The sequence below is a fragment of the Ips typographus genome, linkage group LG8, assembly GCF_016097725.1.
Source record: "Ips typographus isolate SLU linkage group LG8, UJ_Ityp_2.0, whole genome shotgun sequence".
Lineage (NCBI taxonomy): Eukaryota > Metazoa > Arthropoda > Insecta > Coleoptera > Curculionidae > Ips > Ips typographus.
Window position 1 is genome coordinate 1194511 of NC_138429.1, and position 14604 is coordinate 1209114.

At 37.6% G+C, this 14604-nt stretch overlaps 1 protein-coding gene and 1 long non-coding RNA gene across 14 annotated transcripts; one reads left to right on the forward strand and one right to left on the reverse strand.

The window, feature by feature from the left end:
• Window positions 1–38: 38 nt before the first annotated feature.
• mAChR-B (muscarinic acetylcholine receptor) lies at window positions 39–13968 on the reverse strand. Of its 13 annotated transcripts, none has more exons than XR_014179154.1 (13): window positions 13858–13968; window positions 10342–10488; window positions 7444–7568; window positions 6689–6913; window positions 6455–6635; window positions 6180–6403; window positions 6031–6126; window positions 4770–4889; window positions 4533–4714; window positions 4324–4471; window positions 1554–3086; window positions 1391–1492; window positions 39–1304 (listed from the first exon to the last, which is right to left on the reverse strand). XR_014179154.1 is itself a non-coding variant. In XM_081985935.1 (12 exons), the coding sequence occupies exons 2-12, from the start codon at window positions 10434–10436 to the stop codon at window positions 2044–2046; spliced, it is 2184 nt and encodes a 727-aa protein (XP_081842061.1). In that variant the 5' UTR covers window positions 10437–10488; window positions 13858–13968; the 3' UTR covers window positions 39–2043. The 13 variants fall into 13 exon arrangements, 3 of the variants coding, with proteins under 3 accessions (XP_081842061.1, XP_081842060.1, XP_081842058.1); XR_014179152.1 differs by having other exon boundaries at window positions 1379–1492; XR_014179155.1 differs by having other exon boundaries at window positions 39–1320; window positions 1379–1492.
• Window positions 3082–4057, forward strand: LOC145733279 (uncharacterized). The gene is made up of 3 exons (XR_014179167.1): window positions 3082–3458; window positions 3521–3833; window positions 3892–4057. It is a non-coding gene; the product is annotated as an uncharacterized LOC145733279 (long non-coding RNA).
• Window positions 13969–14604: the final 636 nt, after the last annotated feature.

Consider the following 14604-nt stretch of genomic DNA (forward strand, 5'->3'; position numbering starts at 1 on the left):
TTTTTACTCACCCCCCTTAACTATTTTAAACAAACAAGTTTTGTACAAAAATCATTTATTGTTCCATCATTCTCGCTTTAGTGTTAAAACCCCACATTGGGCTCATATAATGTGAAGTTTTACCAAATTTTCTTACCTTTGCTCAGTCAACTAGCTGGTATATTGCCAAGGTTTTTCTAAACTTAAATCTACTTACAAGGAAGAAAAATCAATATTTGTACAAGCTTTTGACGCTAAATTCAAAAATTGAGATAAACCGTATAAAGGGTGTTTTCTATCAGATAGATATTGGGACTGTTATTTATACAACTGCTACACTACTAATATAGTGTTACAATATGCAATTTACCTTAATATATAACATGGAACTAGTACCTAAAAGTATTATTGTCATATTAATTGTGTTAATGTATATAAAATTGCATTCATACTTGAAGAAATAATAACTAAGAATATATTATTGGTGTACAGGGTGTGCCAAATTCAGAGAGGATTTGTGATTTAATTATTTTTGTACCAAATTTGACCGTAATTTAAGAGTGAATTTACTAAAACTGTGATTCAGCACTGGGACCGTGTGATATAAGTGGAGTAGAATACTATTCTAGGTGTCGGACATTCTATGCATAAAGAGCTAGAAAGTGCCATGTTGGCTTCCTACCGGTTTGAGCACAAAAAGCCCAATACCAAGAATATGGTGGACAAATTGAATTCTACTCTATCTACATTACACAGAGTCCCAGTACTGGCCTATACTGGTGTGGTAAATCCAAAACCGACCATAGGAAAACCGCGTAACTGACAGAGAAACGTAGATAATTGCATGCGTGGGACAAAGACAGTAAACGAAAAAAATATCAAGTAGGCCATATTTTCAGCGCGCTGTTGCCAAACGCCGTAAGTATTCAATACCGTCGACAAAATTAATTTTGTTGTTGGATTATTTCTAATTTATTTCCATTCCTTTGGATAATTCAGTCAGCGCGATGTATTTATTCCGATTTCTGTCTATTTGTTGAGTCCCTATTGTAGTAATATTTCATCTGTCATCTGCGATTAAAATCTAACCTCAATTCTCAAATTGAAAGTAAACAAAAACCATTACAGTGACAGGAATATTAATACAAAAATATAGGTACTCCTATGTTGTAAGATTTTAGCAAACAAACACACAAGCATTGGTTTATCATCTCTTGTTATTCAAACTATCTAAGTACCAACCTTATTATCATCAATACAGTCCTTTATTAGTTTGTTAAATCTTACTTCGGTTCCTGGACACAATAAGTTATGGTGTTGTTTGCCTTTAAAAGGATATTACTTACAAAAATACCTTACTAATTACTCGTTACTAATTATTTAATACTTTATTAATTACCTTACTTCATACCTTTCCATTCAGTTTAACTGTGATGTGATGTGAACTGTCTACATGTTAGATTTGGCTCTATTATGGCGTAAAAAGGGTCATTGTTTGTTGTTTTGCCCAAATCTTGCAATATTGAGGACATTGAGGTATAATACTTGCTTATTATTATGATTATCACTCTTACTGCTCTGTGTTATTGTTTTTTTAACGTTTAGTAGGATAATCCCAGGACTAAATACGGACTAAACAAGCAGATTCATTTCAAGGTTAGATTGTAATTGTATTTGACAGTTGCAGTTTGACACAATACAGAGGCGTTCTGTCTTTGTCACGCGCATGCCATCATCTATGTGTCTCTGTCCGTTACACGGTTTTCCTGTCTGTATACTAATTATACTGGGTCTTCTATAAGTGTTAAAAAAAAACATGGTCACGTGACTAATAATTATCAGAAAGTGTGATTGATTAAAAACCTTGTAACAGAATACTTGCTAGTATTTTTTAAATTTCTGTGCAACTTCTGAATGTTGGTTTTATCCTTCTTATTTGTCCATATGGGACACCCTGTACACATGACTTAATTTATGGTTGCTCCGTGACTGATATTGAGTTCCTGTATACTTGTGTCCAGGTTTTACCCTAATAAATTCGTGTGAATACAAACATTTGCGGTTTCAAGTTACGTGCAAATCACCCTTCAGTATTCTGGTGAAGGTTTTCTTAAATTGTTGATTGGCCAATGCGTAACAAAAGGGATTGAGCGGGCTATTCGTGTAGCACAAAAAGTACGAAAACATGTAGAGATGCTGATTGACGCATGGTCTGACGGTGCAAAAACCCTCGACCAGGGCGAGAATGTGGTAGGGCGTCCAGCAGACCACGAACGCTCCCAGAATGAACGAGATGGTCCGTAGGGCTTTGCGCGCTCTGTTTTCGCTTTTGGACTTTTGACGAATGCCGAATGTCACGATTTTCGTTTTTTTCGCTTTGAATTTTTTGCCGAAACTCTTGACAAAAGCTCGTCGGGACGCGGTGTCCATTGTGGTGGGGTCGGTGTCTGTTTGACGGGATAAACGTTTGTGTTTATTTACTATCGAGGTGGCTATGGTGTTACCTGTCTGCGATATGGCCGAAATGCCTTCGCAGGGTGAACTGGCGCAACTGTCTTTGAAAGAGCCTTTTTGCGAATCACCGGGTTTCTGCGTCACCACTGTGGTGACGGTTCCCGCGGTTATAAGCGTCACCTCGGTGTGAATTCTCACCGAGTTACTAGTCTCCACCGTCTGTAAGTATGCGGGAGGAATTGGGGTGGATTTACAACAACCAACGTCAATCAAATCGGAACTTAAGCTGGGGTTTTTTTCGAGAACTGGCGAGGGTACTACCACACTACTTTCGTCCATGTAGATCAAATCGGACGTGTCCAAACCGGTTAAAAGGTCGTACGTGCTATGAATCTTTTTGGTGGGGGGTTTACAGGGTTCTACAACGCCGAACTCTATCGAACTGAAGGAAGTGGGGAGCTTGCAGGGTCTTACCAGGTGTTGCGTTGATTTTGCTGGGTCTTGTTTTGGTTTTGAAGGTTTGGGCGCTGCCGGAACCTGAAGATCAGTAACAGGACGCTTTTTGGGCGATTCTTTTTTTAGGGTGTTGGGAATCGCCCCGTTGACTCGTTGAGTGGAAGTTCCAAAAATTTGCATGTTGCTCGTTTGCAACACTGTAAAAAACCGAGTCCATGAAGGTATAAAGCTGAGTTTATACAGCGCACAATGCATAAGTTAATGCATAACATAGAAAGTTGGCTTTACAGTAATGCCTACCGCATAGAAAGTTCATAATTTTTAACTTTCTATGCGATTCTTATGCGAAAACAGCTGTACGCATGAGCAAAATTTTGTAATGTCATATTTTGACATCCGCCGTCTGTCATTGTATTTGACATCCGCCGTCCGTCATTGTATTGTGTTATTGTTTTGTTTATGAATTGTTCAAGAATTGTGGTTTGTTGTTGATTTTGTATTTGTGATTTTTTGGTCATTTAGTGCAATAAAAACAGTTGAAATGTCTACGGAAAAAACAGAGTTTAGTGGTAAAAATTATCTAGAGCTAATTAGTTTCTCTTTACATCAAGAATTTATTAAACAATTGCAGATGGAACCTTGGCAACAATTGGGGCTTCTACTCTTGATGGGTGCTGCAGCTACAGCATTAAGCTTAGATGTCAAGAAAAGGAGAATACGGAGGTTTAAAACGCAGCCTATGAATAGAAAACACAGTGAACATAGTGTTTTTGAAAAAATAGTTCAGTTTGCAGAAAAACATGATACAGAGCAGTTTTTCAAATATTCGCGTATGACTCCAGAACTGTTCCATAAGTTATTAGCTCTTGTGGGGCCATTCCTGCAGAAAGACAAGACAAAAAATCCAATTAGCCCAAAACAAGGTCTTCTGCCCTCACTCTGCAGTAAGTATATTCTCAATTCCAAATAAAAATGTGAGGTATTGCCAGTTCTGTTTTTCAGTTATTTATCAGAAGGTTGTTCTATGCAGGAAATAGCATGGAATAATAACACCTGAACGCTGCCATATTGTGTTGCCAGTGGTGGTTGGAATCATCAGGGATGGCATGGTCGGTTTGTGTTGGCTTTCTAAATATGGAGAATTCTAATATATTGTTGTTATTAAAAATGTTTTTTTTTTCCCTTTTCCAACTTTACAACAGCAAGCAGATCTTTTTTGCCTTATCCTCCTTATCTGTGCTTGACATGATTGACAAATGGCAGAAAAATAACATTTCACATTGCAATGACATTTATCACGTGTTGTCATAAGCTCTTTTCATTGGTTAAAAATTATATGTTTCCACAAAGAAACACTTGTGATTTCTTGTGCAATGTTATGCATTGTGCGCTGTATAAACCCAGCTTTAAATTAATATAAACCACTTCTTATACCTATATCTACTATACTCTTCCTGTGATTCTTGTATTTGTCTTCTTTCTGCAACTTTCCAGTGGGTTCGGTGTTTTGCACTGTACTGTCTTCGTCGCTTTCAAAAGCAGGGCTGGAGCTCCTCTCCGATTTCTCTTCTTGCAAGTTACCCTGTAAATTTCACGGTTTTCACATCAAAACTCGAATTTTTGTGTTTATATATAAACTTCACCTTATTGGTTGCCAAACTAACATTTGGTTCCATGGTGGCTGTGGTAGTGGTTGTGGTATTGGTGGTGGAACTGTCCTTATTCGAGCTGGTGGTTTTCTGGCTGGAACTGGAGTCTCCTGAACCTCCAGCGGCGTAACTTTCTCCCACCCTCAAACCCTCTAAGCCTGTCAAAGGTTTTTTACCTATACAAATCGGTTAACTTTGTAATTATTACAAAACTTGTTAGAAAAAAGATACCTTCTTCACAGAACTTATGATTGTCAGCTTGGGGGGGTTTTTGAATGTCACTGTACCTCATTTGAACCTCCAAACTGGACTTGTTGGGTAGGCCTATACCGGCAGCTCTTCCTGCCATTCCTACAAATTAGGTTAACATCCACACTTTCACGCTTATTGAAAATGAAGAGCCAGGGAGAACAGAGTTTGAAAAGACAGTCAGCGACAAAATCGTCTGTAAAACCCACTTGTAGTGTAAAAATGACAGTTTTAAGCACATTTTTGGAATCCTCATTAAATTTCCTATCTACTAACCTAAAAAAACACTACCAAATTGAGTACAGTCGGAGAGAAAAACAGTGTCAAAGTTTGAACTGACAGAAACACAGTTTGAAAGGACAGTCAAGGACAAAATGGCCTGTAAAACCCATTTGTGGTGTGAAAATGACAGTTTTAAGCACATTTTTGGAATCCTCATTAAATTTCCTATCTACTAACCTAAAAAAACACTACCAAATTGAGTACAGTCAGAGAGAAAAACAGTGTCAAAGTTTGAACTAACAGAAACACAGTTTTAAAGGACAGTCAAGGACAAAATCGCCTGTTAAACCCATTTGTGGGTTGAAAATGACAGTTTTAAGCACATTTTTGGAATCCTTATTAAATTTCCCATCCAATAGTCTAAAAAACAATAAAAAATCGAGTATAGTCAGTTAGAAAAACAGTGTCAAAATTTGAACTGCTAGAAACACAGTTTGAAAGGACAGTAAAGGACAAAATCGCCTGTAAAACCCAGTTGTAGTGTGAAAATGATAGTTTTAAGCACATTTTTGGAATCCTCATTAAATTTCCTATTTACTAACCTAAAAAAACACTACCAAATTGAGTACAGTCAGAGAGAAAAACAGTGTCAAAGTTTGAACTAACAGAAACACAGTTTGAAAGGACAGTCAAGGACAAAATCGCCTGTAAAACCCATTTGTGGTGTGAAAATGACAGTTTTAAGCACATTTTTGGAATCCTCATTAAATTTCCTATCCACTAACCTAAAAAAACACTACCAAATTGAGTACAGTCAGAGAGAAAAACAGTGTCAAAGTTTGAACTAACAGAAACACAGTTTTAAAGCACAGTCAAGGACAAAATCGCCTGTAAAACCCATTTGTGGTGTGAAAATGACAGTTTTAAGCACATTTTTGAAATCCTCATTAAATTTCCTATCCAATAGTCTAAAAAAACTCTTACTACTTATTCTCCCTGGCTCTTCAAATACTTCCAGTACCTGACATAGCTCCAGCACTCAGGGCAACCATTGATTGCATCTTTCTCTGTTTAGCTTCGCTCTTTTTCTGCATGTCAAAGGCGGTTTTGTAGATCCCTGTCAATTTACGTCAAATTTTAAGTGGCAAAACTCGTATTCGAATGTGTTACCTCCATAGAGAATAAATAGCACAATCAGGGTGGACCAAAAATATGTGATAATTAGGGAGGTGTTGAAAACTGGATCTTTAAGGAACTGTACGGCGCATTCGCCAGGTTGTAGTCCTCGATAACCGACAAAATGCTCCCATCCAAAAATGCTGATGAAGAACAGCAAAGTTGGTATAATCCAGGTGATTACCACCATCAGGACGACTTTTTGTTTAGTTCTCCAGCTGTAAGTTGTCAATTTGGGTGTTTTATTCAGTTTTTATAAAATAACTAACCTCCGGTATTTAGTAGCTATTTTGACTGAACAGAATCGGTCTATGGTGATTAGCAGTACAGTGTATTGGGATACTAAGCAAACCGTGTAGTCCACCGACAACCATAAGTCGCACAGTAAGGGGCCCAAGTCCCAATAACCCATCAGAACGTAGACGGCAAAAAAGGGCATTGATATTGTTCCTAATCAAATCAAATCAAAATTATTTGTCTTGATAGCAAGTAATCAAACAAACCTATCAACATATCCGTGGCGGCTAAGGAGGCTATAAAATAATTGCTAGGTTGCCGAATGTTTCGGTCCACCATAAAGGCCAAAAGCACCAAAATATTGCCGGATACAGTGAGAATAATGCACAGGCTCAAACATATTGCAATCAGGATGGTTTGCCACAGTTCAAAGGGCGCCAACACTGGCCCTATTGACGGTTGAGCCGATACTGTTGAGTTGTCCACTGAATCTAATAAAACATAGTTGAGACACCCTCTATATTTCTATTATACAGGTGTGGTAAATCCAAAAGCAACCATAGGAAAACCGCGTAACGGACAGAGAGACGTAGGTAATTGCATGCGCGGGAGAAAGACAGTAAACGAAAAAAATATCAAGTAGGCCATATTTTTAGCGCGCCGTTGCCAAACGCCGTAAGTAAGTTTGTCGAGGGTATTGAATACTCACGGCGTTTGGCAACAGCGCGCTAACAATATGGCCTACTACGTTTCTCTGTCCGTTACACGGTTTTCCTATGGTCGCTTTTGGATTTACCACACCTGTATATCAGAATCCAGTGATCGGACTAGAGAACTATATGGGCTAGAAAAAGATATAAACTTTATTGTTACGTCACTCGAGATTTGGTCACGTGATCACTTTATCAGAAAAACCCGGTAAATGACAGGACACTTGCTCTCTACTAATTCAGGGCCTACTTTAATTATTAGGGTGGTGACGTAACTAAAGTTTATGCGCCATTTTGGTCTAGCTACTTACTGTTACTATTTGTCCAATCAAAGCCATTGTCCAAAGTCAAATTGAAGGTTTCGGTACATTTCGTTATTGGTAGCAATCCTTTGTATATTGTCCTGCACAGTTTCTCTCTCTGTTTTTGCTGTTTCCTATAGAATAACAAAATCACGTGCTTGTTTGCAAGAAAAACTACTTTGGGAAGTTTTGCCTAAGCCATTCCGCACGCAAACTGTCAGTTGCGTGCAATTATAATACCCTTGAACGTTTTACGTATAAAGGTCATTTCCATCAAATCGTATCGACACCAAAAATGCACGGGGGGGTAATCTTATATAACTCGACTTTATAAACCTTAAAGCGTAAAGTTTGTTGCTGCAGAGAAGTTGCAGTGTCGATAAGAAAGTTTCCGGCCGATAAATCCGAAAATTTTGGGTAATCAATCAAATTTTTAGCGACTTAAAAAAAGTTTGACCGTCAATCAAACACACAGTTGGCCTATTGGCGTTTCAATGTAAGATATACTCCCTCTGGTGATCGGTTTTGAAAACAGTTTTGTTTACATTGATTTTGACAGTGACAGTTTCATATTATTTATAATGTTAGGTTAGGAACCCCGATTTCAGTTCAACTTCTGACACGTAAAATAGACAATGACAGGATAATCACTGTCAAAAAAACGTCACAAACCTCCTTATAGGTGACGTTTAACTTTATTAATATGAGTAAGGAGTTAAGGGTCGAATTAACATTAAAGAGTATCAATTGCAAACAGAGTAACCGTAATTGCTTCGCAACATTATCGCAACGTTTCAGACCTATTAATATTTATCACCAACGTCGAGGGGACCACATTATGCCGTCATTAATCATGGAAGGGGAAATGGGGAGTACTCAACTTGATAATTTTGACATGTTTGCTTGAAAAAATCAAGTTCGATTATCAAATCAGGAGTAATCCAAGGTCACTGGTTTGGCTGGTTAAAGCGGCACAAGTTTGTACAGGTATCGATTGGATTCGAATAGCCGACGGTAAACAAAAAGGCTTATTTGGATAGTGTCCATTTACATTGCAAATGGGACGGGACAGTGTCGATCCGGACATGCACGCCCGATTCGACACGCTTTGATCTCTATTATACGGTTCGACTCAATAAAACTGCTTAATGAGATCGAGTTCAACAAGTTTCTACTCAGTTAGTTTAGAATCAAATTTTCTTGAGAAATAATATTGCAAAATCCCTAGTAACCAAATATTAAAACATTAACAGGGCAAATTTACGGTTGAGTCGTTAATAATTCTTCTAACAGGTTCCATTACTCCAAGAATCACTATTGAGTATAATAAACGTCAATAATCTAGCTGGGACGCCATTTGCATTTAATGAGCTTTTAAAATTCAAAGTCTCCTCTCTCTTTTCGCTATCGGTGAAGTGTTTAAAAGAGGCACTGTGTACCGATTCTTAAACAGTGCCGTAGACCAATTATTTTCCCTTTTTTTACGAGGGTTTCACTCTACTAATAATAATGCACACAAGGATTTTTACTTTAATTATTTCAAGTGGTAAAAAAGTATATTTTAATTAGATTGTTTTGTTCAATTGGTATTAAAAATCAAACTACGGCAATGCAGAATATCCACACTCTCGTGTCATCGCTTTCCTTATCTTTTACACTGGTAATGTAATGTTTGGCCCCAAAAAACGCAACTCGCTATTACATTACCCCCTCAAATTTGATCATGTAAATGTTGGCAGTTTAATTTCCTATACTTTAGCGGAGACCAAGTGAAATTTTGAACAACGTCGCTCATTTAGTTAATGGGAAATTGGGTTTTACCCGATTACATCGCTAATCTCCGGTTTTGGTCGGGTATTATTAAATATAAACCGATGGGTCAGTGATTTTAGTAGCAGATCCGAGACCATCCAACACAAGGTTTTCATTTCATTGACTTACGTTGACGTTTCTAGTTGTGACATTTATGATTTATGCAAAGCCAACTGAGACTTTTGGTTATGTGGCAGTATAGTGGTTGAAATGGCGTCTGATTAATATTTTATTCTTGTTCGATTGTGGGTTAATAAATTAGACGTTCCTAAACACACACACACACACTGAGATTCTAATTAAAAACCTCGAAGGGCGTAAATAATGACGTCGGCCCTACTACACCCGATATTGGATTTACCCAAAGGCTTAGCCGATGTGGAGCTGGCTCTAGATCGGAATCGAGAAACGGGGAAACCTCGGTAATTGCGAATTTACCGAGATAATACTAGAATTAATTATCGTGGAGAGGTAAGTTCTGAAAAATAATCTATGCCTATTGTTTACTGAACGGTTTAGAGCCAATATATTTTGTAAAAACAGACGAGCCCGTTAACGGGACTGTTTTGTGCATTGTTTGCCCATCGCGGGGATTACATTGGATTCACCGGGAATAACAAAAGCTGATGTTGTTTGTTTGTTTACTTACCGTAAAACTATTTTTTTTAACCGTAAAAATTCATCTAATCCTCAAAAAAGTCACACACAAACTGTCACCACTATTGGAATTTTTGACAAGCACCTTCTTAGTATAGTAGGCGGTGCATTGACATTTCAACTGACACATACAAGATGATCTGACAAACCAAATGTCATCTGTCAAAATGTAGGGTATTTTGGAAACGGAAACACAGCTAGTTAATTAAAAAGTGTCAATTATTCGAGCACGTGATTGAATAGCGCAATTGCGGTTGAATTGTTCGCCATCGCGTCCCATTTAACGAGTCTAGAACGTTGCCGAAACTTCCAATTTAATTATCAATTTATTAAGTTCGACAGAAACTTCCGAAACTTGAACCATGTTAATTTAATTGCGCCCTCCCATTTGCACGGTAGGTTATAACCTTAAAAAAACCAAAAACTACGTTCTCTTACCATATGGTCATAAATTCCGGTCCAATGGCAAATACGGGGGTGGTGCGATTCTGATCGGAAAACTCGTAGATGTCGCTCTCCGTAAAATTGTCCATCCTCGACCCAATTTCTTTCCGGTTTCGGTCATTTTGGGACGGCCCGACGCACCTGGAAAATATCCGTATTTGACCACGTTCACCCCATCAATTTTCGATCGAATCAAGTCAGGAAGTCTCGATGGACTCGTAAAATTCGTATTTACGTTAACGCGAACCGATAAGTTGGTATGGTAGTGGCAAAGTTGGATTTGCCGATAGTAGGACAAAGTCATAAGGAAACCTCGTAAATTTCTGATTATTTGGTTTCCAGGGAAAATCAACTAGTATGTTTGGCAGTTTACATAAAAAAAATGACAATCATAGTTTATTAGGTTATGTAGCTTAATTTTTACCATAAATAAGATTTCCAATTAATTTACTTTCGTATCATTATTCAAACTATTTTTTTAAAAAGATTGGCACTATTTCAACGCAATCCTTTTAAGGCCCTTCATTCAGAAAACCTATAAAAAAACTTTACGATTTTCAGGCGCGGAAGTTCGATCAAGATTTCCAATTCGCTATATTGAAATCGGTTCTTCACAAACAAAAAAAACATCTTGTATAATTAGAAAGGTAAACAACGGAACGGAATCGCGTTCCAATTAAATTTCTCTATTGTGGAAAGTTTTATTGGGTCATGCGGATTCGATGGAGCCACGATCAAACATAATTAATCATGCACGGAATCCTGACAGGGTTGTTATTCCTTTAAATATTGTATTACCTTCTATTATTAATGCAGTTTTGGAAGAAATCGGAAAAAACACAAAAAGAAATTACGCTTAATTGGTTTCATTGATATAATTTGAAGTTAAGTGCGTTTATAGTTTCATGGTACTGACTTTTGACTTTTGACTTTTTTGTGACAGCTGTCACTAATCGTCATGGATGCTACGATTAAACACAGTTGAACAAAATGGAGTGTTTAAGGCGTGGGAAACTTCTAACCGGTTGAAATTAAAACGATTTGACGGTTTGTTTTCGGTCGAACCGAGACAGAGCCTTTAATAAAAGCCCCGTGGGGTTCCGGAGCTTTGTAATAGGCGTGACTAGTCCACCGGACGTTATTGTACGTTTTGATTTTTAATCAGTGAAAGCTCGAAAGAAATTAGATTTTGGGTCCACTGATGCTGGTAGAGTATTTTTAATCATAAAAAGTGGCTTTATAGACTTGTTTTGTGTCACGTGATGATTGTCAAAAAACTTGGACACTTGATGTTTGTTAGTTTTTGACCTTAAACATGAAATGTCACGTTGTAAAAACAGTTAATAGACTCATGTCCATCATCCGTCTGAAATTAGATTGTAGTGGTGGCCGAGGCTGAAGTCATTAATACGGAGGCGAATTCGTGCACCGGAACGCCCCCAAAGTGGCAAGACATAATTTTAGGTAATTGGGGATTTTGCCGGGATCGACCATGAAATCTGCTCTAAGCAGATTAGCCCCCCTATCGCTTAATGGAAACGATATCAGCTTCTCGTTACACCAGGTAACCCTCGAAACTGAGCAACAGTTGTGTTTGAAGTTGCCACAGCAAAAATAGTGAGTATTAAAATAAAACCACTTAAATTAGCACTTTTAAGGTTCAAATTTGCTTAGAACAACCCCTTTTATTTGACCACAAGCGTCACGTGTCACCTTAACCGTACAAACAATACAGTCACGTGACAATTCAATAACCAACAAAATTATTTTTGACAGTTGTGAATCGAGGAAGCCATTTTGGTTAGCAAACTGACAGGGCTTCTTAGTTCTTTATTATTGTTGTTGAAACCGTCTCTAGATGAAACGTGTTTACACCTCTATACACAGACGGGTGATAATGGGCCGCATTATGAACGACATAAATGAATAAGGGGACCGCGAACAATGTGCACGAGATCCCTGCCCGAGATAATCCATTGTCGGAATTGATGTTCACGGTGTAAACAAAACCGAGCCTGGTAGGTGTCTTCTATCTTGTAACTTAATTAAAGTACGCGATGGAATTTGTAACGTTTCTAGGTCGTAAAGTTCCTCGAAAACTTGTCATTTACGTACTACCATGTCAGAGTGGCAATGGTGTTTCGTCAAATCTGACATGAATTTACTTACATTCACCAAGTGTCAAGAAATCGGAAATTTCAACGAACGTAAAAGTGGGAAATTGACCCAAAAACCTATTGAAAATTGAATCCGTCACCGAATCAAAGTCAATTTTCGAACCCAATTTTCAGGCCAATTTTCCCGCTTCCTTTCTGGCTGGAGATTTTCCGTCAAACAGGTGGTGAAAATCTTCCTCCGCGGTCTGATTGCTTATTTCCGGTTTCGGTAAACGTACCGCGATTTCGAGGTTTCACCCCCCCAGTTTTTCCATCCCTCGCATAGTAATGATAGAATGACCTATTGCGTTTTCATTATCCCCACCAACAAGTCAGATTTTAATATGGATGGATGGTTGGGATTGTAATAAAGAAGAGAATTCAGTGGAATAAAAGTTGGAAGAACTATATTCCCTTTCAAGTAACGTATTTCTTTCATTTTCAAAGAAAAAAGTGAATCCAATAAATGGTATTTGAAAAGTTGCGGATAATTAACTTTGCTTTTTCATGTGGAGGAAGGGAAAACTATTAGACAGACAAATTGTATGAAAAAACTTTTTGCTTGCCTACAAAACTGTTGATTGGCTGAACCTATTTTTTGTTTCTTTAATTATTTATAATCTTCCATTGTTCTAGCAGTTTCATTTCGGACACAATAGAAACTGGGCTATAAGTGAAGTTTTGTCATTGTATACGTTTTATCAGACGCGGTTATTATCTCAGAGACTGAAACTTACCACTTATTATGGTCTTGTGGATAATGCTACAGTTGATTAAAATTGCGATGTTGTCGGTTCTAAATTAGCTGTCATTTTGTGAAAGATGGAACTATAAATGGCAAAGCTCAGTTGGTGACGTGACCATTTTATCAAGAAGTCTGTGTGTGCTTATACTATAGGAGGCGTTGATATATATTTAGTTTAGTTAGTAGGCGGTGGTTTTGGTGGAGTGACACATATGTCACTTAGATAATCTCCATCTTTGTCTAGCCTATTGATTTCCGTTAGTCTGAATCGTGTTATATCCTCTATAAATTTTACTTACCTACTCTTTCTGGAGGTTTAAGGTTTCACGCTACTTTTTTTACAAAAAAACAATATGTGTGATAGAAAATGTTTTAGTCACAAAACTAGGTTTGCTAGTAAGCTTTAGTGGACCAATTTAAAGTTTGACAACATTGCAACAAAATTCTTGCCTACTTGGATTTGTTTTTCCAAGTTTTCTGTCTTTGTCTTGCGCTTGCAATTATCTATTACTAATTTTTTAAAGCAACGTTGTCAGCTTTAATTTTGTATGGGTTAATAGAAATCTATGCAATTAAAAAACAGACTGGTTTAAGGAAAAAAATACTTACAATTTTTTGGCACATTTCAAACTTTTCAAACAAAATGCTGGAAATTTGACTTGAAAATCGGCGTGCTTTGGCGCGTTCCAGAGGGAGTCTGGATAAGTTTGGAGCGCGCGAATCGTGCACAACAAGTGAGCCACGATGGTCCCGATTTTGAATCCACCGAAACCTTTAAAAAGGTCGGATAACGCTTGCGCCATGTATTTTCGAAGGGCATTTATCTCGCATTGGGTGATTTATTTTCGTCCCTTTCATGTCGCATCCGATATTAACTTGAATTTAGGGCTTTTTTCCCACTGAAGTCACTCGAATAGTGTATTAGTATTTGTATTCAAAATTTTCTAATTAACCACCACAATTTAATCCAAAATCCGGCTTATTTACCAAAACTATACGGAATTCCTAGTAGTTTCCGTATGTACTTTTGTTTCTTTTAAAAGAAACATATCCAGGCGTCTATTTTTAACTCTGAAAGTTTATCTGGATGACGTAGATATACACAAGAGAGGTAACCGGTGAAAACTTCATTTTCGAACCGAAAAGAACCGGTGAATGTTTAATGAGGTCGGACAAAAGAGGCGGAGATGAGCTTGGCTGTGCCTAGTTGTTAACAATTTAGACAAAAGCCTCGACGGTCGATTGACAAACTTCATATTTCATGAAATGGCGCTGGTTTTCTTTTTACGAGAAAAAATCGCAAAAAGACATTATTTTCAGGTCTATATCGTACTTTACGTTGGTTGCGTAACGAAG

Coding starts and splice junctions, on each gene's coding strand:
- mAChR-B (XM_081985932.1), bottom strand. CDS start 10,436: ATGGACAATTTTACGGAGAGCGACATCTACGAGTTTTCCGATCAGAAT. Junction 6,127..6,179: donor GCTATTTATTCTCTATGGAG/GTAACACATTCG, acceptor GTAAATTGACAG/GGATCTACAAAACCGCCTTT. Junction 3,087..4,323: donor GAAGAGTATAGTAGATATAG/GTATAAGAAGTG, acceptor GGTTTTTTACAG/TGTTGCAAACGAGCAACATG.